Raw genomic sequence first — 23,734 nt, forward strand, 5'->3', positions numbered from 1 at the left:
TTCTTTTCACAAGTTTTTTTTATCTTTAAAAAATAATCTGTTGGTGATTTCATCACGGTAGACTACTATTTCGGGAGCCAGAAACGCTCATAGAAATATTTCAAAAGCTTTAATTTGGTAAATCTTTTCAAAAGCTATCATACTTATGCCTGGTTTGGTACTGAGGTGATTGTGAAAAAGGCTGGTATAAAAAAAAGGTGGGAGTTTTTTTGTGTTTGGTAAACATTTAGCTTCAGTTTTTTTTTTCACAGTTTTGGGTGGAAAAAAACAAAAAACAAGAAGCTGCAAAACCCATATTTGAAAAACCAACTTTTTCACATTTATTTTACATAAAAGTTTACCAAACACTATAATACTGTTTTTTTTTTCAAAAGCATTTTTACAAAAAAGTTTACCAAACACTCTACAGCTTTATTTCATAGCCGCTTATTCTCACAGCACAGCAAAAGCAGCTTTTTTTTCAAAGCACAGCAATACCAAACTAGCTCTTAGGATTCTTAAGAAAAGCTTATTACCAAGATGAAAAAATCTCAGTGACCATAAATCAATAAATAAACTTGATCGCTTCCAGACCAACTTGGGCTGGGCTTTTAAGTGAATTAAAACTGACTGGGCTGTTGATCTTTCTTTCCAGACTATTGGGCTGAGATTCCTTTACATTTTAAAAGATCAGCCGAAAAGAAGCCCTAAGATTCAGTAGTGATGAATTGCTTCCGAAAAAAAAGCATTTTGATATAAGCTCGTTTTTTAATTTTTAAGACTAAGCATACATTATTTTTGAAAATTTGATCAAACATTTTCCTAAAATTTTGGTTCTTAATTTCAGTTCCTATTATCCCTATATTATTGCATTTATTAGGGAAAATTAGAATGCCCTACATATTTTCTATAGTTGTTAGATTAAACATTGATCCCTTTTAAAGATTTGATAAGGTGCTTCAATCAATTGCCACCTAAATAATTTTCTATTTATTTAATTTCCATGTCATTAATTTAAATGCATTTATATAGAGGCATAAGGTAGCTTAGCAACTAATTGCCTATAATATAGGAATTTAATTTTCTCAACTCCCTTATGCGCATTAAATGACATTTTTTTAATAAAAAAAAAATTAATTAACTAATTCCTCATTTCCTTATTATCAGTATTTAAAAAAAAAATACTATTTCTATTAAAATTGTATCAATAAAAAGTCTTCAAACATATTTTTTTCATTTATAGATATATAAAAAATATACTTAAAACTTATGGTACAATTTGAGAACAAAAGTATCAACTTTTGGTACGTTTAGATTTCAAATGTATCGAGAAACCAAATGTGCCCATTGTCAGGTAATCATGTTGGTACGTTTAGATTCCTATTGTACCAAAAGACCAAATGAACAAAAAATCTCAAATGTACCACAAAACCAAATGTCTCTATCAGATAACCTTTTTGGTACATTTACATTCCAAATGTACCAAGAAATACAAAAAATCAAATCCACTATAAAACTAAATGTGTCCATATTATAGGTAACTAGACGTAGCTATATAATCAAACAAATCTTTACCATGTGTTGGGTCTTCTAAATAATAAAATTTGACAATTTTTTTTATAAATATTCTACTATATTCACACAAAAAAAGTAAATATTATAACAAACAATAAAAAAATGCATAGAGATGGATAATAAATGCATAAATATAGGGATAATAGGAAAAGAATAAAAAAGAAAACGAAATGCCCATGAGATGGATAATAAAAAAAATGTCATTTAATGCGTAGAAGGGGGTTGAGAAAATTAAATTTCTATATTATAGGCAATTAGTTGCTAAGCTACCCTCTATATAAATGCATTTAAATTAATGACGTGGAAATTAAATAAATAGAAAATTATTGAGGTGGCAATTGATTGAAGCACCTTAATCAAATCTTTAAAAGGGATGAATGTTTAATCTAAAACTATAGAAAATATGTAGAGCATTCTAATTTTCCCTCCGAAGGAAATTTGAAAATTGGCTGAAAACTTTGGAGCTATTGCGCGGTAAAAGCCATTGTTCGCGACGCTCTCTTATTTAAACAAACCCTGTCTTCCCTCTTGCCCCCCATCTGGTTTTTGGCAAATACCCAACGCATTGCCGTCGCTTTCTCCCGCAAGCTCTCAGAATGCCCCAGCAAGACGTGCAGAACGGAAGCCATGAAGTCAAAGAGCCGACTCCCAAGATCGCCAAGCTTCACGAAAACGGCGACGTTTCTGGAAACTTTGCCCCATTTTTCCGGGTGAAGAAGCTCTCTGAAAAGGCAGTTTTGCCGGCCAGAGGTTCCCCTCTCTCTGCAGGCTATGATCTCTCAAGGTGAACCCCAAAACCCCTAAGTTTATATTCGATTTTTATTTGAACAATCATCGGAATTTGATGTGGATTTTTGTGTAGCGCGACGGAGACGAAAGTTCCGGCCAGAGGAAAAGCCCTGGTCCCAACCGATCTGAGCATTGCCGTCCCTGAGGGAACCTATGCCCGAATTGGTAAAAATCCTAATCCCCAAATTTCCTGCTCAATTTCGATAAATTTTGATCTCTTGGCATACAGAATTTAAATGGGTTTTCTGTATTGTCTGTTGGGTGTGTAGCGCCACGATCGGGGCTGGCATGGAAGCACTCGATTGATGTCGGAGCTGGTGTCATCGATGCAGATTACAGAGGTCCGGTTGGGGTGGTGCTGTTCAACTTTTCTGATGTTGATTTTGAGATCAAGGAGGGTGACAGGATTGCACAGCTGATCATTGAGAAGATCATCATCCCTGATGTTGTGGAGGTTGAGGATTTGGATTCCACGTTCAGAGGTGCCGGAGGGTTTGGGTCTACCGGTGTTTAGAACCCTCCCCCAGCCACTCTACTGGTGGGATCTGGGGCTTTGGGAACAATGTAGTTGGGTAGTTTTGTTGAAGTTGTAGGTGACCGGTCTACTCCCTTGACACAAATGTTTTCAGTCAATGAATGAGTAACTAGTTTTATTTTGAACATCTATGTCTTCTTTAATTTGCTCCAGTTTGAAGAACAAACACGGACGATGACTGAAAACATAAAGATTCAATACGTGATTCCGTGATTGCAAAATTGCTAGAGATATATTATATGCATCTATTTGTTTGGACAGCATTTCTTGGAACCCAGAATTGTATCAATTCGACTACAATTATGATCAATGTAAGGTATTAGAAAATTGCAAGCAAAACCGGTACCGCGTTATGCCGTATTGATTGTAGTTGATATACATGAGGTTAATTTATTCGTTCAGCTGACTTTAAAGTTGATTAACTCCGGCAAAAGGCAACTATATCTGTGGCAAAAGTGTCGGAAGGTCAGCAGGGATATCTTTACTTGCCTGTCATACAAGAAAGTAATTTAGTTTCATGATACTTACATTCCAAACCGGATCTCAAACAGTCCAACAGGAGATGAATCTCCCGGGAACCTTCGGCTGATATACAATTCCAAATGAAAAACTTGATTTGCATACCTCCAAGTATTTTGTTAACAACGACGTGGTACTGTAGTTGAAGCCCTCGATAGGTTGCCCTTTTGTACGAGATGCATTGAGTTGCTTTCTAACTTGACTAGCCAATGACTGCTCACAACACAAAATATGTCTTAAAAGAATATGGAGCAAGCGAACAGAAAACTCATCCTTAAATGGAGAAGCGGGTTGATGAAAGTTAACGCAATTCTGTACCTTTCCCAATTCTACTCCCCATTGGTCAAAAGAATTGATTCCCCATACGAAACCTTCAACTGCAATTCTGTGTTCATAAATTGCCAACAACTGGATGCAGGCAAGTTGATATTAGAATGCCAAAGCAGTACAGACTATAAATTCCGACAAAAATAAGGTTATACTTCATATAGCACACGACCAGGACAACTTCCATTAAAAAACAAGCACAGAGACTAAACATGCAGGCCTTGAATGTTATCTTATAGAATTGAGAAGTTTGCAAATATGTGCTGAATGCCAACTTATCAAGCAATAAACTGTTTGCATTTGAATGTGCGGAAAACCTAACAAGTCGAAAAACCATAGGATGACTAGAGCACATAACAAAAGGTCGAAAATGGAAACAAATCACAAACCTGCCCGATGTTGTAAGCATTAAGTGATGGAAGCAGCAGGCTGAGAGATGGCCGATTTCCAGTGAAAGTCTGTGAGAGATGTCTAATAATTAGCACCACTTATTTACCTATAAGCCAATGACTAAAGCCAAAGGGAGCTCACCTTATGATTGATAAGATGCTCTGGAACATTCTCTTTCTTCAGCTGTTCTGGGTGCTACAAGAAAATTGATTTTGGTTAGAAAACATCATAGACCATATTTATGTGCTGCTATTAGTAGAGAGAAAACTGCAAGTTTATTTGCTAATCTTGGTTTTATCATCTTTTTCTGTTTTATCGTTTTTAGCATCATAGTGCAAACTCATTTTCCTTGAAAGAAGGGCATAAGTTAGTTTATGTAACTAAGAAATAATAAAAACATCAACCAGGGAGTCGGCATAAATCATACCTTTCCATAGGCAAGGGCATCGGGCTGTGCAAAAAAGTTAGACATGAGCTCATCATGATTACTCACCACTTCACCTGTAGCAATCCACTGATTAAACATCAGAATACAAACTTTGAAAAATACACTGACAGCTAAAATCTTTTCAGAAGAGTTTTAAATTATGTACCTTTCAGGTAAACAGGTTGCTGACTCTTCACAACACCAATAAAGTCACAAGGAATAACACGACCCTGATCATTCAGGAAGAAAAACGTTAGCAACCATACACGCACGACATAAACAAAAGTATCAAATTAATCATCTGAAGGTCAGTAATGTGCTTGATGTTCCTTCACATGTGATTAGAAAACTGAAGGTTTTGTAAATCATTTTTCATGCTAACCTAATTGAATGTTGAGATCACCTGGTGAATTAGTTGGTAAAAGCTGTGCTGACCATTTGTTCCAGGTTCACCAAAGTCAATTTCACCAGTCTCAAAGGGAAGTATTACACCATCAATTGATACACCCTTGCCGTTACTTTCCATGCTAACCTAAATTGAAGAAAAAATTGGAAGATATAAATTAAAAGTCCAGTTAACAAAAAATTGCAGATAGAGGGCAGGGGTGAACTTGCCTGTTGAATGTGCGGAGCAAGCTTCTCCAGTGCTTGGGAGTATGGTAAGATAGCCTAAGGAAAAGTAGCAACAAGTAAAAACACAAAACTCATTGATGCTTACAAATATGAAATCTGGAAAGGATAAAATAATACTAACTCTTGCAGGGTATCCAAGAAATGATACATTCCATATGCTCAACAGACCTAAAAGAACCTAAAGCAAGGATGAAACGTTAGATAACACATCACCAATTATATTACAAGGCAATCATTCTACAATAATTATGACAATACAAACTTTGGGTACTTACAGGTATATTTTTCTCAAATGGTGTTGAGTAGAAGTGTTGATCAATGCTTGAAGCTCCCTTTAAGAACCTTTGATTAGGAAATATAACATCCAAGTTAGTATATACAAAGATCATTTACCAACTAGTGAATTAAACACATCATGCGCCCATCTAAAATATTTTCTTCAGTACTTGATTTTGGCATGCAGTTTCAGAAATCTCACATATAAAAAGTGTTTATCAAGTACATACATTTACTGGAGAAAGCAACGACCATTTTTGTTTTGTTCAACAGAGCAGTAAAAGTTTTAGTTTCTCTATATTAACTACATTTCCATTGAATCCTGGATAGAAAAATAGAATAGACAATTAAATCCTAATCTGCAGCCTCATGAAGTGAGAAATCAAATCCAGGCATCACAAACTTCAAAAATGACTCATAAATAATTGAAACAACTACAAGTGGCTTACTTCTCAACAACTGAGAACCCATACTGAAGAGATAAAGGCAACACTCCAACAGCACTACAAACTGCAACCAGCAATTCAAAAATACTAATTAAACATCCAGGTAGCTGCAAATATCTATACAAGAAGGCAAACAAGTTACCACTATATCGGCCACCAACCCAGTCCCAAAATGCAAAAGCATTTCTTGGGTCAATTCCAAATTTCTCTACAAGCTGAAACAGAAAAGGAAAAAGATAAAAACGTGAATATTGACCTTAAAATTTCATCGTGGGTTTTCACTAGAGCACCTAAATCTGCCAAGTATTCCATCTCAAAATATAACCTCAGTCCTAATGGTCTTAATAAATTGCATCAGAAATGAAACCAAAAAGAAAAACTTAGAAATTTATTATGAAAAATGAATAATGACTGTAGTTAATTAAAATATATGATAATCTGAGTGTTCAATCAGCCCCAAATGCAATAGAACAAAGGAGACTATACCGTAAGATTAGTGCTGACTGCAACCATATGCTTTGCAACTGCAGCAGGCCTGAAATTATTACATTCAACCATGAGATAGAGAGAGAGATTAACTGAGTCCAAATTCAATCATCAAATAATAAACAAATCCCGAATCCCAAACAACTATTAGACCCATATATCCAAGAAGAGTTAGCAAATGCACTAACCCGAGAGAAGATGAAATCCATTCCCTAAGGGTTCGAGCATTCAACATAGTTTCAGCTGTTGTAAAAGTCTTTGAAACTACCACAACTGCAAATATCAAAAGAATATGAACAATAAGAAACCCCACATAAAGCTTAGATCACTACTTCACTACAAAAGTAAATACTTGGCATATAAATAAGCTCAATGCTTACCAAGGGTAGTTTCTGGGTTGAACCCTGCAATATTTCTGGCAACATCAATAGGATCAACATTTGCAAGACTGCACACAAAAGAAAACAAAGTATTAGATGGACAAAATAAAGTATCATATGGATAATATTATTGAACTGTTGTGTATTGAAATAATGATTAATAATCATAAAGTGATTCAACCATAACAGAATACTCTTTAGACCACAATCATAGATCTTCTGATAAATATATGTACGCACAAAAAATATGTACGACTGAATACAGGCTATGTTTCTTCAACCAACACAACTACAAAGCAAACCCACAGAATAAAGATCGTTTTCCAAAAGAAAAACAAAGAAAATTTGAAAACCAAAACCATGCCATATCTTAAAATCCAATGTCCGGTATCAAATACAGAACACTTCTCTCAATGTTTTTAACATTTGCATCCCTCCTTCAAGAACTATGCCACTGTAATAAACTCATGAACACAGATTATCTCATTGTTACAATCAGTTGGCCCTAAAAAGGAGTTGGAAGAAAGCTAACCTGCAACCTTTGACAACATTAGGGGGGAAATCACTTAAAAAGGCTCACGCAATGAATTCTTACTATCACATCTTACTGGTTCTAATTCATTAATATAGAGAACTGAAAATTAATAAATAAAAGTTCAGTGCGAAAGTACTTACAAATGCAGCTGCCTTCCCTTTGCTGCTTCCATAGCCTCTGGATCTGTAAGATGGAATCAAACTAATGAACACTCGCTAAACTTTGTTCTGAAGCAAGGTTAACCATTTTCACAAGGAAAACCCACAGTACAATGTACGAAGAGAAGAAAATGTGAATAGAGATGCAGATCGATTAAATGTATCAGGGTGACCTGTTTGAAGAGCTGTGTGCACAAATAGAGGACCTAAGAAGCTGCCACCAATACCAACCGCAATAACATCCTTCAATACTTTTCCTGTCGCTCCAACCTACCAGAATTGCCAATCACTTCAGAATTCAAGCAATATGGACCTAAAAAGGATAGCAAAAAAAATTTTGGTTGATTACCCAAGATCCACTTCGAATACTCTCTGAGAACTTTTGGATCTTGTCCAGAACTTCCCAAACATCTGGGACCACATTTTTCCCATCACACTGTATAGCTGCATCCCTTGGAGCACGAAGAGCAACATGAAGCACCGATCTATTTTCTGTGCTGTTTATCTAAGGCAACATCCAGAAAACAAAAATTCAGAAGAATCGTAGACTATTGGTTTGAGAAATTTGCCGGTCTCTTCCATAAATCCTATAAAGCTTCAAAAGAAGTTTTCAAATAATACTCCACCAAAGGAAGATAAACATGAGCTTACATGCTCTCCACCAAACATTCGATTAATCTTCTCTTTGAGGGATGCAGCCTGCATTGTGGAATACAAAACATTAACGAAAAAACAATATATTCACCTAACCCCTCCCAAAGAAGGGGAATTTTGGAATGATCCAACCCCACCTCCGCCAACTTGAGGAGCTTCTGCAAGGTTTCAACTGTGGCACACTGCCGCGAGTAGTCCAACAGGAGCCCATCAAACTCACTGTAAGAGTAAATGCACACATTATCAAGTTCCAATATCCATAGTTCCATACAAAACAAGGATTATATAAAATTGAATTAACATTAAAAGCTTTCATAAGTTCCAATATATGAACATACACCGTCATTGCCTGGGACCGCTTGACATCGTTCAGCAAGTTGCGCAAATGGGTCTTCTTTATGTCTTCAACGTGAGCCTGAACAACAAAAAATTACCTATAATTAACACAAATCAGAAAACTTTCAAACTACCCGTTCGCAAAGAGGTATCATCTCGATGACCTTCAAATCCTTCCACGGCTGAGTATCAGAGATCAGAACAGACGAAGCCATTTCAGATTATGCTGAAACACTTCTCAACCAAATTCCCTGCATTGAAAAATTGTGTTATTTTTCGACCAAAATTAAATAAATTTTCATACTTTTACCCAAAAAAACACTGAAATTTTTTATTAGCTCTCACGTACTGCCTGGAGCAGAAAAATTGCAGCAAATATTCTATCTTTTTCCTAGCGTTTCCCGGGAAGCAAACAGAAAATACAATCAAATTGCCATTCTTTTCGCGTTTTATTTTCGCCTGATCCTTTTTCTGCTAACGATATTCAAAATTGAATGCCTTCTTTTGCCGACTGCGTGTCATCTAAGATTGCGACAGCCCGTCGTACTCAATAATTGACCCAAAGTTTCGATAAATAAAGCTGGCGTGAGAGAAACGCGAATAAAATTTGGATCAAATCCGAATGAAAATAAAGAAATTGAGTAAATTGGCATTTCTAGGGAACCAAACAGGAAAAAGAAATATCAAATTGGCACTGATTCTGCTTTTTTAAGCCGATCCTTCTTCTGCTATCAGAGTACACAAAATCGACTAAAGAATTTCACTGACGTCGTACTCAATGCTTTACACAGAACAAAATTTCGATCTTTTCCTAGCGTTTCTCGGGAACCAAACAGAAAACATGATCAAATTCGCATTTTTTTCCCGGCTTTTTTACCGGAATTTTTGTTACAACACAAATTACAAATCGACTGTAAAATAATACTGAATTGCGTATCCCCTGTGATTGCAACAGCACATCCCCATTAACAATTGACCAAAAATTCGATAAATAAAGCTGGCGTGAAAGAAAAGCGAATAAAATTGCGATCGAATCCGACTGGAAATAAATAAATTGATAGAACAAAATAAATAAATAAAAAACTTTAAAAATTAATAAAAATGGAGATGATGTCTACCTGGTGGAGCTTCGAGAAGAAGAAATTCTTGGTGCAGAAGAAGATAGATTTGTTGATTGGCAGAAGGTTTGGAAGTACGCTAAAAGGAAAGAGAGAAGCTTCGGCCTCCAAGTGTCACCGGCCCTACTCGGTGAATCGGTGACTCGGTCACGTGAAAGCCGAAACTGTGGGGTGCTTTTTCGGATGGATCGGACGCGTGGCAAAGTACGATTGCTTAGAAAACAGGAAAAAAGATGCAAAAATTAAAAAAGTTCCGTTGCCGGGAATCGAACCCGGGTCTCCTGGGTGAAAGCCAGATATCCTAACCGCTGGACGACAACGGATTTGTTGTTTACGTTACCTCACTAAAATTATTTATTAGAACATGGAAGAGAAGCTTTTGCATCGAAAACTTATTTTTTCACACCTTTTGTTACGAGTTATTTGTTATAAATGGGAAAAGTTAGGAGATAATCATCACTAGGGACAGGAGAAAAGCAATCGCAAAATATTATACTATTTAGTTTCGTAATTATAACACAAAATGTTGCAAGAAAAGAGAAAGGAAGAGATACTGATATTATTACTTTCACTTCTTTTCTTTCATGTGTATTGTAATCACACACATAGTGCTTTTTATATAGAGCCACATCCGTAACAAAACAAAAGTGAGATGATTGCTCTTTTTGAAAGCTTTACATAATAACAATCATACTACTGTGACTTTTTTGAAAACATCACATAATAACAATCACATTACTGTGGGCATTCATTCTCACAATTTTACAACATTATTTTTATTTTTCACAACTTTTACCACATGGAAATCGTGCCTATATAAAATGGGAACAATAATCTCAAATGGACTAAGATAAAAAGAAACATTTACAAATTAGAATTCATCATATATGGTACTTAAAAAGAGGTATATTTCCATTGTATACATGTTTATAGTTTTGTTTCTAAAGGGACTTTTCACTGCATTTCAGGGTTATGCTATGGTGTTCTTCCCTCCATTCCCGATCCGATCCGGCCGCGTTTGAGCCTCTAAACTTTCTCTGCAAAACTTTGTTTGAGTTTGACAACTTCTGCTGCAAAATGAAACATAAATTCTTGCTATCATTCCATCAACCCAAATACAGCAAAAAGTTTAAAAAAAAAAAAAAGGGCCAGCGAAGTGCGTTCTCATCTCTCACCATTGTAGAAACATATCATCATACTTGTAGCTCTTCAAAGTGGGGAACTCTTCTGGGTGTAAGGACTTGTGCATCCACCGTAGTTAAAAGTTGCGGTATTGACAGACCTCCTGAGATGACAATTTCTGCAGCGACCGAAAACCAAATGAAAACAACTATGAGAAGGCGAGATACATAATTAGATAGTACATTATGTTGCAAATATTTCTGTACAAAAAGTCATACCAATCCCCTCTCCAACTGACAGATTTGGTCTCAGAATATCCTTGGGACTGATCAGAAAAATGTCTCCCAGATAAAGATGGTTGGTAGGTACATAAACGCAGCATAGCTCTTCTCCTACGTTTCTTTGATCAAGAACAACTGTTGAAGTGATAAACCCTAATGCATACTCCCCGATTCTTGGATGCCTTATGATCGCCACTTCCTTGAAGGCGTTTATGCTCTGATCTGCAAAGTGATGTAAAATGAGTGGAAAATTCTGGAACATGGGAACTTAGACTACGATTTATTGTATGGTTTGCAATGTACCTGGTGATATTGCTGTGCTAATTTGCTTTGATGCAGCATAGATATAGCTTATAAGTGGCATTTTCGTAATAAACCACTCCCATAGAGTAAGAACAGAAGTTCCCAACCACGACTGCATGAAAACGCCGACTAAGAAGATGAAGACGAGGGAGGTGGCAAATCCAAGACCTGCATATTGACGTCAACATTGTACATGTTTTGTTTCGTAAACTAGGCCCCAAAAAATGAATGAAACAGCCTTCCACTAAACACATTGCAGATCCTATGGGAGTTCTCAGGGTTGGAGTTAAGTCTTTTGCTTTGCTCAGAAGATTGATTACATCTTCAAAGTTTATGCCTACTTACCCATGTCGACTAACCCAAGCAACTCACGCTAAAACTCGAACGATGATGAGTTTGTAACACAAACTTGAATTCTTCTACTCTTTGGAGATAAATTTATAAGACAGAGGAGCAATTCTGCTTACCGAAAATATTGACTCCTAGGTGGTTGTAGATTGGGGAGAATAAACCATCAACAAATTTAATGAAAGCCCATGTGATGTAGAACGTAATAGCTATTGGAAGAAGAATGACACTGCAAAGGAAAAACAAATCATGGAACATATCACAAAAAATGTCGATTTTGACAGTAATTTGTATACATTTCAAGAGAATCTATGAATCAATTTGCTTTGAAATATTAAATTCTAGTAAAATACCACTTAACTAATATTTGAGTTTGCAGATACGGGTTAAGTAAGTTGGTTAGGGCAGAGTGCCCACCCTAGCACTCGAGTTCAAATTCCCCCTCCGTACATTAGAGTATTTACTTGACGCCAAGTACCAACAAAGCGTTCATTTTCATAATATGTGAATGTTAACCCATCATTTAATTGGGATTAAGCGACTAAGCATGTCAGATTAGGGATCGTTGTGGCAGGTACCCGGAGTAAGTCCGGCTTCATTGGAATCAGACCGAGTGCAAATGCCACAGAGCAACTAAACAGTGTTGAGTAAGAATTAAGAGGGATTAGAAGAGATAATATGTTACCATCCTGTCATAAACTTCTTGGAAGCCCAGCTCCGAATAACTTTCGAAAATGCCTATACAAAAGAACAAGCAAAGAATTTAATTTCATGCAACTTTCTGAGAAATATTTGATCTAACGTCACTAGACAAGTAACAAAACAAGGATATGAACAACGAGATCACACTATTTTCAAGTTACGTTAGAATTTAAGCGTCAAACCTAAAACCAATTTGCGAACGAGACATACTAGACTTTCATCGTTCGATATGAAAACGGATCAACCATAACAACCATAATCTATTTTCACATTTCATCCGTATTCATATGATTATGCAATATTTATAGACCTAATTGGGAAAGGCAAGAAGGCAAATGAAATTGGACGAAAACCTCGTGGCCGGTTTGATGATGGGAATGGGAGGTGGTGGGAGGTGGGGAGTTTGGTGGGGAGGAGGATTTGGAATCTCCTCCGTTTTCGGAAACGGCAGCGACTGGGATGAGGAGCTCGAGATCCCTTTCTCTCCCTCTCGTCGCCATTGTTGTTGCTTTGCGTCTGCGTCTCTGCCTCCCTTTGTTTTTCAGGAATGCTCGGAAGTCGGACCACTAACTGAAAATCAAATTTAACCAGTCATAGCTTCCTCAGCTGTGGTTACTTATATTTCCCGGGTTGAACCGGGTCCAAATAAACAAGCCCATCACGTTTATATAGTATAGTCCAACATTTTTTCGCTTCTTATTGGATGAATTGTAAGATGTGAGATAGGCTTTGATGTTATAGATAAGACATTGGTGAAGGGGAGATGTTGAATCCAAGGAGTACGTAGGATTATTAACAGTTGTCCGCGGTGCTCGTTGGACTCGTTTGAAAGTTATTTTAAAATGATTGAAATCACTTTTGATGAAAGTGTTTTTGAGTTCAAAAAGCACTCTCATAAAAAAACATTTCCAGTTATTTTAAAAGAACTTCCAAACGAGTTGTGATACCATAAATATAACATGTACATCAACATAACTCTTTAAAATCACAATAATACGTAATGTGAATAGGAATAAGTTGATAAAAAAAATTAACATCACAGACACGTAATCACAAAGATACATAATACATCAAGGTAGAAATTTGAGTACACCAAACCATGACATCAAACTCTTCAGCTCTCTCGTAGAATCAGTAATAGTCACTTACCAAAATGTACAAAACATTTCTTCACAAAGAATCCTAAATCCTAAGCAAACATACATATCAAGGAGGCAGATTAACTGATATCCCTCCGTATACATTTCTGAGTCTTCCCAAGTTCCTTCATACATCTTTAGTACTCCCACCTGGGTAGTTGCAGCTATCATAGCCTACGCAACACAGAAGGGTACAAAGTTTAATAAATGAAAAAAGAAAAAAGAAAAAAGATCAAGATTAAAAACTTACTAGGGTTGTTGGACGTCAGTGTGGCGGTTTGCGAGAAATCGCAGTTCCAAGGATTTCTGCCAGCGGTTTGATATAGGAGATTCATGGCGTAAGTAGCATGGGATTTTACTGTGTTTGGTTCAAAACAAGACCCTCCGGGTTGAATTGGAGTGCAATCAAAACCATGTCCACAAACATAATCTATATTAGCCTGTAACTGAGAGTCTGATACGCCGGCCTTGGGCACACAATATGATCCTTTCTTTGGCTTTGGCCCCGATGGATTCGCTGGCGTGGGGGGCGTGGATGGCGTGGTGGGCGTAGATGGCGTGGCGGGCGTGGTAGGGGTCTGAAGCAAAATAAATCAAGTTAAATTTAAACACTGCAACAAAAACATTTAGAACATATGTCAGTCCCTTTGTAACTTGTTACTCCTCGGCTTTGGAATGCAGTAGCTGATACTATAATCAATTTCGATTGGCCCTAGCTAAGTCCGTCAGGGTTTGTAGTACAACTAAAGGTCAACATGTCTGAAGCTAATCGACAACCGGTTGGATCAGCATATCAAAATTAACCTAAAATCACAAATTGATGATAGTGATATCGTGATTTTTACCTGGCTGCTCTTAGAGAGACCAACATCATAATTCATGGTGAGGTCAGGCTTGAAGAGACCAAATGCTCTCTCTGACACGGGGCCAGGCTTCAAGTTCTCATCGTAGAGTGCAAAGAGGTAAGTGTCCACAGACTTTCCCGGCATCAATGGCGTCCCAACCATTGATCGAAGGTGCGCAATCAGGTTTCCGTTATAAGCTTTCGCGTTCTGGACACTTGGACCAACCTCATTGTCGTCCCCTTTGTACGGCCATCCGGTCTCCGCCACCACAATTTCCACCCCCTTGAAGCCTATAGAGTCCAATGCCGATCTTATTGCATCCACCTATACAGAATTGGGCGGTAACATTTTTGAGTTCGTTCGCCATGTTAACTAGAGCAAACGAGTTCTCATGTACTCGAATTCAAATTTTTATCACTGAAGCGTAGATTGATTTAAAGTTGAATATCGCTCGTAAAAAGAAACAAACGGAACAAATAAATAACTGTCTTGGACTGGACAAGACCGGTGGAGATAATTTACCTGAGCATCGAACATGTTCATGTACTTAATATTTGTGTTGGAGTCGAACCGCCCATTATTCGGCTGAAATAGGCAAAAAGCCAGTGTCTCGGGTCTCGGGTCACTCCGGTACGCGAAATACGGGTACGGGTTGATAGCGAAAGGCGAACCGGTGGCGTTATTAAACCCAAGCAACTCCTTTATGACGTCACCAAAACCCGGGTCGAACCTTGCGGAGGACGGCGGCTCGGAATGCTTGAGCATCGCCATGGAGTGTACGGTGGAGACCTTGATTTTCCCGCCAAGAGACAGGGAAGTGAGGGCGTCTTGAACATTCTTAATCGCCGGGACCAGCTGAGAAATCAGGCCCTGGTCGCCGTAAGTCAAGACCTCGTTGCCGACGGTGATGAGGATGATGTTGCTCGCCGGGTAGAAAGGGGACACGTTAGCTCCAACCCAGCTCTTGGCGAAACTGGGGTCGGATGCGAGACCCGGGATGTCGCCGTTCGACGCTCCGATGACGATACCCAAGCCGGTGTTCGCCAGGGCTTTGATTATGGCCGGGTCGGAACCGTAAAGCCGAACCTTCTGGATTGAAGTTGACTGGAGCAGCTTCGTGGTGGACGACGGTGGCGGTAGGTTGTCGGCAACTTGGCCGTAGTTTACACCGATAAATGATTGGCAATCTGCATTAAAAACAGAGCAATTAAATTATGGGGTTTATTTCTTTTGAAAAAGATATTAGGATTGAATCAATCAACATTTTTTACGAGCTTACTTGCGAGGTTAATGGATAAAACGAAAAGTGCTAATGTATGAAGAAATGTAATCGCCATGGCTGACGACAGACTGCTCTGTTTCTGTGAAGGTGAAAAGAATGGAGGGAGAAAATTAATAGGAAAGTTCAAGACTTGGGGGCAAAATCGTAAAGTGACGTTTCGGTAGGCTTCGACTTTACAAAAGCACACATTTTTTTTTTCCAGTAACATGGAAGAAGAAAAATGAAGTGTGCTATCCACACATCTCTTTTTACTTTTCACATATCTCTTGTTAATTTCTGTCATTTGATCTTCTTTAATTCATCCGATCTGACGGCCGAAAATTAAAAAGGTGTGATAGAAGTAAAAAAGGATGTGTGGATATCACACCCCAAGAAAAAAAATCCAATAAAGAACAATTAGTCTAGTTCTAGCCACTTCAGAGCAGTCATCGAAAAGAAATTGGCAAGCTCTTGAAAATTCATCTCGTCTTTTAATTTCAATTGGGCAAGTCAGCTCCAAAACTATGTTCTATGACATGCTACAAATTACAAATCTAGTTCTCTATGATCAAACTTCTGCACTCCAAATCATAACACTTCGTAACGATGTTTCGACTTAAATATTATACTAAATATATAGTTATTGCTCAACAAATCATAAAACTGCTTCCAAATTTCTTAAAATTTTTAACTTAATGCTCAAAAAAATATTTTGCGAAAATAAAAAATTTGCATTTTTTTCAAAACGCATGGGTGTTAGAGGGCTCGACTCACGCAAAACGAGGCTGGCTCCGTGCACGCCAAAATGGTGCGGGCTCCATGGATAGAAAAAGGAGCGGGCTTCGGGCACCCAAAACAATGCGGACACCTCACATGCAAAACAAGGCGAACCTAAACACACAAGACGAGGCATGGTCCGGGTAAGCAGAATGAGGCGAACTTCTGGGTACTTAGAAAATGAGTCGGGCTCCATGCATGTAAAAATATATTTCGTAGAACATGAATATGATATTTTGTAATAGTGGTGAGAGAAATAAAAGAAAATTGCACAAAAATGATTCAAATATGGGAACTTTAACGAAAAGCACTCGGTACTGTTCACTTTAACGAAAAACCACATTTTTACACTAAAAAGTCAATCCTGGTACTATTCACTTTACCATTTATTTTGTTCTTATCATTAAAACTCAAAGTTTTCAAGCCATTTTCATTAGTTTTCCTTTCAAATATTTATAATTTTGAATCATTTTTGTACAATTTTGTTAATTTTTCTTTTGTTTTTCTTATCACCACAACAAACTATAATATTCATATTCTTCAAAATAAATTTTTTCATGCAAAATCTATTATAATTCGTATTTGAACACTTGTAATCAATGATTTAAAACCTAAATTTAAAGATATTTGAACCTTTTTTTTTGTTAATTTTTCTTTTATCTAAAGCTACACTATATATTTATATAACCATTTTTGTTAACCAAAAGAGGGTGAAAGACTGTTTAACAAAACAAAATTTTGCTATTTTTTATTTAAGCGTCGCCCACATGTGATTTTAACATCTCTAATTTTTTTTAAATTAAAAATATATAACTAAATATACATTTTAACATCTCTATATTTTTAACTTATTTTTTTTACTGAGAAAGAGCATCTTAGCACATAAGTAATGACAACAACAAACATTGATTTTTTATAATCAGTTCAATATGTTAATCAAAAGAACAACAAAATCTAAACCCAAAACCATTTTATCTCATTAGCAAAAGAACGGGAAAAACAAAAGCACTTTTTGTGAATCTACGGTCTACCAAAATCAATACCAGCCACATTACACAAAGCGAAATTTTCTTCCTTAGTAAGAAAGAAGCACTTCGTTTTAGAAAGCGAGGACATTTCCAGCTTAAAAGAACTTTGAGCAACATAAACGAAGCAAGGTATTTGCCCAAGAAAGCACTGTGAGAAAAAGTGCTTCTCATATATTAGTAGTATATTAATTTGGTCACTTGAGGAGCAACAAACGCACAAAGGTAAGCTGACTTTGAGAAGTTGGGTATAATTGGCGCGCAAGTAACCTTTTGAATAATGCTAAGAATAATGGAAAGGAAACAAGATTTCGAACATTCAAAATTAAGCTTTCTGCCTACCACTTCTCCAAGGCTTTAATTAAACGGTTCATGAAAGAAATTCCGGTTCGGGTGGAGCAAGAGCAAGCGGAGCTTGGCGATGATGTTAACCGGACAAGTAGAGCAACAAAAGTAACCAGTACGGGTTCATGTGGCGCTTTCACCCTTGCGGAACTTGGGCTCAATAGTTTACCAATAACTTGCGCAAGGGCTTCATAAATTCGTAGCACTAGACAAAGCCAATCAAAATCGCATAAATTTTTTGGACCGGATGGCAGTCATGGCCTAATACAATTGTTCGCTTAGTCCTTGGATTCTGGTCTCAGAGCGAACAAACGAAGATCAATTTGTTGGAAGCTAACTGGTACGGAAAAGACGTCGAAAATGCAGAATTAAATGCATAGATGTTACATTATTCATCTCTTGCAAACCCAAATATGAATTTCTTATTCACTAGGTTAATGTATCGCTGAAAAACCCGTGCGAAAGAGGTCTCTGGTAAGCTCATCTACAAGTCCACCGAGCACAAGCCTCTCCAAATCTTTCACAACTTCATCTACTTCAACAACTGCAAACATAGTTTTATCCCAACCCATATCCCACATGCAATTCAGTTCCGGCTCCCAGCTATGCATATCGCTTTCCAGCATTTTGGGCAGATACGCTTCCGCCTCACATTCATATTTTCCTTTTCTCCCGTAGAACTTCAGAGTCTCGAAATCTTTATGCAGTTGCCTAACCAGCTCATTCAAGGACCGTATTTTGACAAAACTTATTGATGCCTTCTCGCATTTAGGATGAACATTGAGCTCGTGCCTTATCCCTTTTCGTTTCATTACTTCGTAGGCACAGTCTAATGTGAGCTTGCTGTCTACATCTGGGTTGCAGTCGCGGCCGCTGTCGTGAAGAATGCTGAAAGGGATGTCGAGCTTGAAAAGTGCTTCTGCTGTGTTGAGGAAATGATGGCTCTTGATCACTACCTGCTTCAGGTGGTTTTCAATTTCTGTCGGCTCTTGTTTTCTCAGGTTGAGTGCTTTATGGTGCTCCAATACTTCTGCATAACAAATGTCACGGTTTCCTGCAACTTTTAGAAACTTAATGAGTTCGCATTTTGTGTAAGACGAGAAAACTTACCTGCAACAAGATGCCACTGTGGCTTGTATTTCAAGCTACTAACGCATTGTCATACTTTTAACTTACCCACGTTGCAGTGATTGGCTTGAGATACTGCCACAGTGACATTCTCCGTTGCAGAGAAGTTTTTCTCTTGTAAGAAGGGAAGTTGAATTGAAAGAGGTTCTACTTACCATTAACTGTAATTGATGCAGTTATGCACTCATCATCTCCGAAAGCAGGTGCTTGATCTTGTTGATCATACTGCATAACGTACAAAAAAGCTTAAGTCAGTTGCCAGCCTATTTCGAATTAGACAAAATTTTGCAACTGAATAAGTATCTTTTGTTTAGAAAGTTATCGATTTTCAGATTTTGTAAAGATGGACATACACTTTCCTTTGGAAGTAGAGTTTGTGATTTTTCGAGTCTTCGACTTTCAACTTCATTGGGATCATACAAAGTGGGAGCCTCCAGCTCTGCTTCTTTATGTTGGTTTTGCCCTGAATCTAGTGGTTGAACGCTTGCTGTTGATTTGTTGGACTTGACGATGTGTGGCTCAGCTTGTTTTAGCCTGCTGGCTCTAACTTTTTCTGTTGCATTGTGACTACCACGTTTTTCATAGCTTCGTCTGGTTGCCACTTCATCGATTCTTTGAGGCATTTCGCTTTTATTCACTCTTCTAGATTTTGCCTTCTGCAGTGGTGGTGCTGCATGAACTGATCTCTCCTCCATAGCCGGTAGAGTGCCAAAATTTTCTTTTGCTTGTTGAGGATCCAAGGAGTTTGGTGAAAAATCTTTCTTGTTGAAATTCAAGTCAGCGGAACTTTTGCTTCTGACCAGATTTTCATGATATTTGCCATTTGGAACTCTTGTGGATTGCACTGTTGCAGCGGCTTCTCTAGCGATTTTCTTATTTACCCAAGTTTGCTCTGCAAGTGTCTGCTTCTTTTGCAAATCTACTGCCCCTTTTGACTTTCTTCTTGATATCATTTCACTTCTTCGTTGTTTCTTCGCCACCAACTTTGGTTGTGGAATTTGCCGCTCCTTCGTCTCCTGTCTGCGCTTTTCTTTCGGTGACTCAGATTTCAAAGCCATGGATTGCTGCTGGAGTTCAACATCGTATGGGGGCTTATGCTGCTGATTTCTTGGGAGAACGTTGTTCCCATTTTGCTTTTCCACTGGAACCCGAATTTCCTTGAACCCTGGTTTTGCTTGCATCACAGGTTTATCCTGTTTGAAGGTCTGACTAGGTTTTTGGTGCTTATCTGATTTGATGGTTGCATTTCCTAATATTGCCACGGGTTTAAATTCTTCCGGATCATGAACAACTACCCCAATGCTGATATTATTGGCAAGCATTCTTTTCTCTGCTTGCGAAACAAACGTCATATTCTGCATCAAAGGATCCTTAGTCTTAACCCCAGAAATCTTACTGCTTTCATTTGTTGTTTGCTCTATCACGTGCCTTTCTCTTTTTGACTTGGAACTCAAGTCTTCCTCCGCGGTGTGCTTCAAGTTTTCGTTTTTTGGAAGCTCATTCAGCCCCATTAGTTTTGCAATTACAATTGGAATCCTCTCCTTTTCTGGTTTAGACTCTTTCTGTTCTGTTGATGGATTCTTGACACCTCCGGTATAGCTGACTGATTGCCTCTGAGAAACTGATGTTGAGGAGGTTATTTTCCCTTGCTTTTCGCGGTTTAAGCCACTACCTTCTGTAGTGTAGGTTAGAGCTGCAGTCACCTTCTGCTCGAACCCGGGCCTTCCAACTTCTTGATTTTTACGCGCGTGTCTCGAACCCTTGTCAAAGGAGAAGTTTGGCAGATCAATTTGCTTTTCCTCAGCCATTTTGACAGCATTATCTTCCTCATCTAGCAATGTGATCTGATTTTTCCTCTGAGAGCTGACTATGTAACCAGAAGTTTCCTGCAGGTTTACAAGCATTCTCAAGGACTCTTCCAAATCCATTGCCTCTTTCACTAACTCCTTCCCAACTTCTATTGAAAATCTATCAACATTAAGTCCATTCGAGCAGGCCTCTAGGATCTGATTCAATTTATGTGCTCCTCTCGATATTTCTTCGATATGGTGATGAGAAAGGTTAGGAAAATGGTTACTTGAACCGAAGTGCCTATTGACGCTACCTTTTCCTTCCATCTCGCTGAACTCCACGGCTCCCCTCCCAATTTGATTCAAAAATCCTAGCATTGGACTTCTGCTAGATGTATCCGCTTTCCCGAGCTTTCCTCCATTTTCAAGTGCAAAAGCCAATGCCACGGAAAAATCTCCCATTGGTTCTGAGCTCCTACCTCCTCTCCCGTAAGCAACAATCTGATTCGAACCCTCTTGAACAATCGGTGTTCTGCTACTTCCTCCGGAGCCAATCTGCAGTAGTTGGAAAGAAAAGAAAAATATTTGGACCAAATTAACGAAGTTCATTCAGTCCTGATTTCTCATCTAATTACAACAATTTCACGTAAGATTACTTACCGGTCCATTGGTGCTTACATCCGCTCTTCCTCTATGATTCTGCTCGGAACAAGCATATGCATCTGGATGAACACATGAAAAAGACATAAACTTTATTTCGACCGATCCTTTTTACCTTGCATCAACTTTTTCAACCCATGATTACTTGCAATAAAAAGCACACATAACTGGATTATTTCCTTGAGAATTATTTTTGTGGTTAAATTTCTACACTTGTTGCTGCTATAACTGCAGCCTTTATTCGTGCTCTTTGATAGTGACGAACAATTAAACATTTTCCTCATTAAGGACTAATCAGTGAGATCAATAAACTTTCAATATGGTAGACAACTTAGATTAGAAACTTACCTACTGCCATTGAAGTCCAACGGTTTGAACTCTGAGGCGCACCCATTTTCTCCTTGCGGACGCGAAGATCGTCCAGCAGCTTCTGCGCAAAATCCGATCTCTTTGCCATGCTGTGCTTGCAGTTCAGCTCGCAGCTACATCATATGTTTCAGCAAGAAATTGGAAGACTCTGTTGGGTGGGGCATTAAATTCAATGACAAAAAAAATAGAGAGGTGAGAAGGGAAGCTCAGTGTACATAATTTGTGGGTGGATGGAGGGATCCTTTCAAAGTTTGGTTTAGGTCATACCTCTCTGTCTCTCTCTCTCTCCCTCTCTCAGCTTTCTCTCTCTTACTCTCAACTCCGTTACCTATACCGCTGTGGTAGTGTGAGTGACCAACTTATATTCCAATCTAAGCAAAGGCTGAGGATTTTTCAATGGGCCTTTCGCTTTCAACCTCTCTTTTTCGTTAACTTTTTCCTGTTTGTATGCATGGTTTAAAGCCTTAAATCCATGATTAGTAGAAGACAAATCAAGACGTACTGATAATAACCAAGAAACACGCATGCAAATTTCTCAAGCTAATTGACTTAATTGATTAAAGGGTCCTTATTAGAAGCAACACATAATTGCTGAATCCACACTAATTGCTGCTTATTGGAGTATCTCCACCGCTTCCCAATTGCCTCTGCAATTGGATTAGGGCTGGTTTGGTATTGCTGTGCTTTGAAAAAAAACTGATGTGAGAATAAGCGGCTGTGCTGTGAGAATAAGCGGCTGTGAAATAAATCAGCAGAATGTTTGGTAAACTTTTTTGTAAAAGTGCTTTTGGAAAAAAAAAAAAGTCTGATAGTGGGTCTTTTCATTAAAGGAGCACCGTAGTTCTGTGTGCTTTGAAAAAAAGCCAGTTTTCCAAAGCTACAAATGGCAGCTTCAGCTTTTTCCTTTGATTTCAGCTTATTCTCATAGCAGCTTCCAAAATAAGCCCTTTTTTTTTAGTTTACCAAACACCAAAAACACTCCCAGCTTTTTTTCACAGCAGCTTTTTTTAAAATCACCTCAACCCCAAACTGGGGCTGAATTGCCTCCAACCCAAAAAAATATTTTCCACCAGTCCAAAAATGAGAGGGCAATTGGGCCAAGGGCTTGCGTCCTTTCAATTGCCCTTACAATTGTTGCTCAGACTTGCGCCATTTGAATTAGCAGAAGGGAATGGGAGGGCCACACCCACGCCACGTGACAGCCCACCCCCCTTCAGCACAGCCTAGCGCCTTGCAAACCCTTGGATTTCCAACAGTCCTTTCATTTGGAAAGTTGGATTTTCAAAGTGAAAAAAAAAAACAAAAAAAAAACCAATGTCTTTTAACAACACTCTTAAAATTAGACACACTAAGAAACTTAAGAAGTTCAACCATCTTCTTCATTAAGTTCAACCACCTTCTTCATTTGCCTTTATTTTTTATTAATTTCTAACTAATTATTTTTGTTTTAAGTAATTATTTTTAACTAAATATGCTTACAAGGCATAAAATATTAAAAGAAATACATTTGTGAAAGTAATCGCCCTTGTCATTGCCTTTCATTTTCTCAAACGGATGGACATACAAAAAAACAATTACTATTTATAATGAATAGTAAGGAAAATTTCATTGCCCTTGCCTTTGACGTGCCCTTAAACGGGTGGTGATGACCTTAGAGAACCAAGAAATACTGTTAATTCCCAAAAAGTACCACTAATCGTGTACTTGATCTCCTATCATTTGGGTCACCAGCCAAGTCTGCATCACTTAAAGCTTTTAGAGATGACTAATACCACGAGACACAACAATGAATTGAGACTCCATTCGAGAGTGCATGAATTGGCAGACTTAGTGCACACAAAAAAAAAAAAAAAAACAATATTAGGTCTGGTTATTACTAAATACCGCAAGACACCAACAATGCTTCTATATAAAGCAGGATTAATGAATGACTTCCCATCATCTGGTAAAAGTCTGCTATAACATCCTAAATGAGTTACCTACACTCAGCTACACTACGATGGCATCCCAAATGTAACGTGATGCCATATGTGTTTTCACGTATGAGTACGGTATTGTATGGTGTACACCTGAATA

At 37.9% G+C, this 23,734-nt stretch overlaps 5 protein-coding genes and 1 non-coding gene across 11 annotated transcripts; 1 reads left to right on the forward strand and 5 right to left on the reverse strand.

Moving 5' to 3' along the window:
• Positions 1–1,788: 1,788 nt before the first annotated feature.
• LOC103440429 (deoxyuridine 5'-triphosphate nucleotidohydrolase) lies at positions 1,789–3,003 on the forward strand. Its single transcript, XM_008379110.4, has 3 exons — positions 1,789–2,338; positions 2,417–2,508; positions 2,613–3,003. Exons 1-3 carry the CDS (start codon positions 2,151–2,153, stop codon positions 2,855–2,857), a joined length of 525 nt encoding a protein of 174 aa, XP_008377332.1. The 5' UTR covers positions 1,789–2,150; the 3' UTR covers positions 2,858–3,003.
• An 85-nt stretch (positions 3,004–3,088) lies between these two features.
• LOC103440430 (glucose-6-phosphate isomerase, cytosolic) lies at positions 3,089–9,742 on the reverse strand. 3 transcript variants are annotated; one of them, XM_008379111.4, is made up of 24 exons: positions 9,564–9,742; positions 8,610–8,696; positions 8,448–8,524; positions 8,247–8,328; positions 8,107–8,154; positions 7,805–7,960; positions 7,629–7,725; positions 7,438–7,480; positions 6,763–6,830; positions 6,571–6,655; positions 6,383–6,431; positions 6,039–6,111; positions 5,900–5,960; positions 5,450–5,516; positions 5,296–5,352; positions 5,157–5,210; positions 4,945–5,073; positions 4,708–4,771; positions 4,542–4,615; positions 4,256–4,309; positions 4,114–4,182; positions 3,716–3,805; positions 3,503–3,610; positions 3,089–3,367 (listed from the first exon to the last, which is right to left on the reverse strand). In XM_008379111.4, the coding sequence occupies exons 2-24, from the start codon at positions 8,658–8,660 to the stop codon at positions 3,317–3,319; spliced, it is 1,707 nt and encodes a 568-aa protein (XP_008377333.1). In that variant the 5' UTR covers positions 8,661–8,696; positions 9,564–9,742; the 3' UTR covers positions 3,089–3,316. The 3 variants fall into 3 exon arrangements, with proteins under 3 accessions (XP_008377333.1, XP_008377335.1, XP_070669947.1); XM_008379113.4 differs by lacking the exon at positions 9,564–9,742 and adding an exon at positions 8,795–9,545; XM_070813846.1 differs by lacking the exon at positions 9,564–9,742 and adding an exon at positions 9,323–9,449.
• A 72-nt stretch (positions 9,743–9,814) lies between these two features.
• On the reverse strand, positions 9,815–9,886 carry TRNAE-UUC (transfer RNA glutamic acid (anticodon UUC)). The gene has a single exon. It is a non-coding gene; the product is annotated as a tRNA-Glu (tRNA).
• A 508-nt stretch (positions 9,887–10,394) lies between these two features.
• LOC103440431 (protein LIKE COV 1-like) lies at positions 10,395–12,928 on the reverse strand. Of its 2 annotated transcripts, none has more exons than XM_008379114.4 (7): positions 12,673–12,925; positions 12,303–12,355; positions 11,737–11,846; positions 11,270–11,437; positions 10,964–11,188; positions 10,739–10,863; positions 10,395–10,633 (listed from the first exon to the last, which is right to left on the reverse strand). In XM_008379114.4, the coding sequence occupies exons 1-6, from the start codon at positions 12,817–12,819 to the stop codon at positions 10,757–10,759; spliced, it is 810 nt and encodes a 269-aa protein (XP_008377336.1). In that variant the 5' UTR covers positions 12,820–12,925; the 3' UTR covers positions 10,395–10,633; positions 10,739–10,756. The 2 variants fall into 2 exon arrangements, with proteins under 2 accessions (XP_008377336.1, XP_008377337.1); XM_008379115.4 differs by having other exon boundaries at positions 10,473–10,630; positions 12,673–12,928.
• A 389-nt stretch (positions 12,929–13,317) lies between these two features.
• LOC103440432 (glucan endo-1,3-beta-D-glucosidase-like) lies at positions 13,318–15,691 on the reverse strand. The gene is made up of 5 exons (XM_008379116.3): positions 15,583–15,691; positions 14,826–15,490; positions 14,304–14,627; positions 13,709–14,036; positions 13,318–13,632 (listed from the first exon to the last, which is right to left on the reverse strand). The coding sequence occupies exons 1-5, from the start codon at positions 15,638–15,640 to the stop codon at positions 13,586–13,588; spliced, it is 1,422 nt and encodes a 473-aa protein (XP_008377338.1). The 5' UTR covers positions 15,641–15,691; the 3' UTR covers positions 13,318–13,585.
• A 2,184-nt stretch (positions 15,692–17,875) lies between these two features.
• On the reverse strand, positions 17,876–22,470 carry LOC103440433 (uncharacterized). 3 transcript variants are annotated; one of them, XM_070813849.1, is made up of 5 exons: positions 21,638–22,470; positions 21,290–21,351; positions 19,193–21,184; positions 18,995–19,064; positions 17,876–18,741 (listed from the first exon to the last, which is right to left on the reverse strand). In XM_070813849.1, the coding sequence occupies exons 1-5, from the start codon at positions 21,744–21,746 to the stop codon at positions 18,146–18,148; spliced, it is 2,829 nt and encodes a 942-aa protein (XP_070669950.1). In that variant the 5' UTR covers positions 21,747–22,470; the 3' UTR covers positions 17,876–18,145. The 3 variants fall into 3 exon arrangements, with proteins under 3 accessions (XP_070669950.1, XP_070669949.1, XP_070669948.1); XM_070813848.1 differs by having other exon boundaries at positions 17,876–18,765; XM_070813847.1 differs by having other exon boundaries at positions 17,876–18,771.
• Between the last annotated feature and the right edge of the window lie 1,264 nt (positions 22,471–23,734).

The sequence above is a fragment of the Malus domestica genome, chromosome 15 (genome assembly GCF_042453785.1).
Source record: "Malus domestica chromosome 15, GDT2T_hap1".
In the NCBI taxonomy this organism is placed as follows: Eukaryota; Viridiplantae; Streptophyta; class Magnoliopsida; order Rosales; family Rosaceae; genus Malus; species Malus domestica.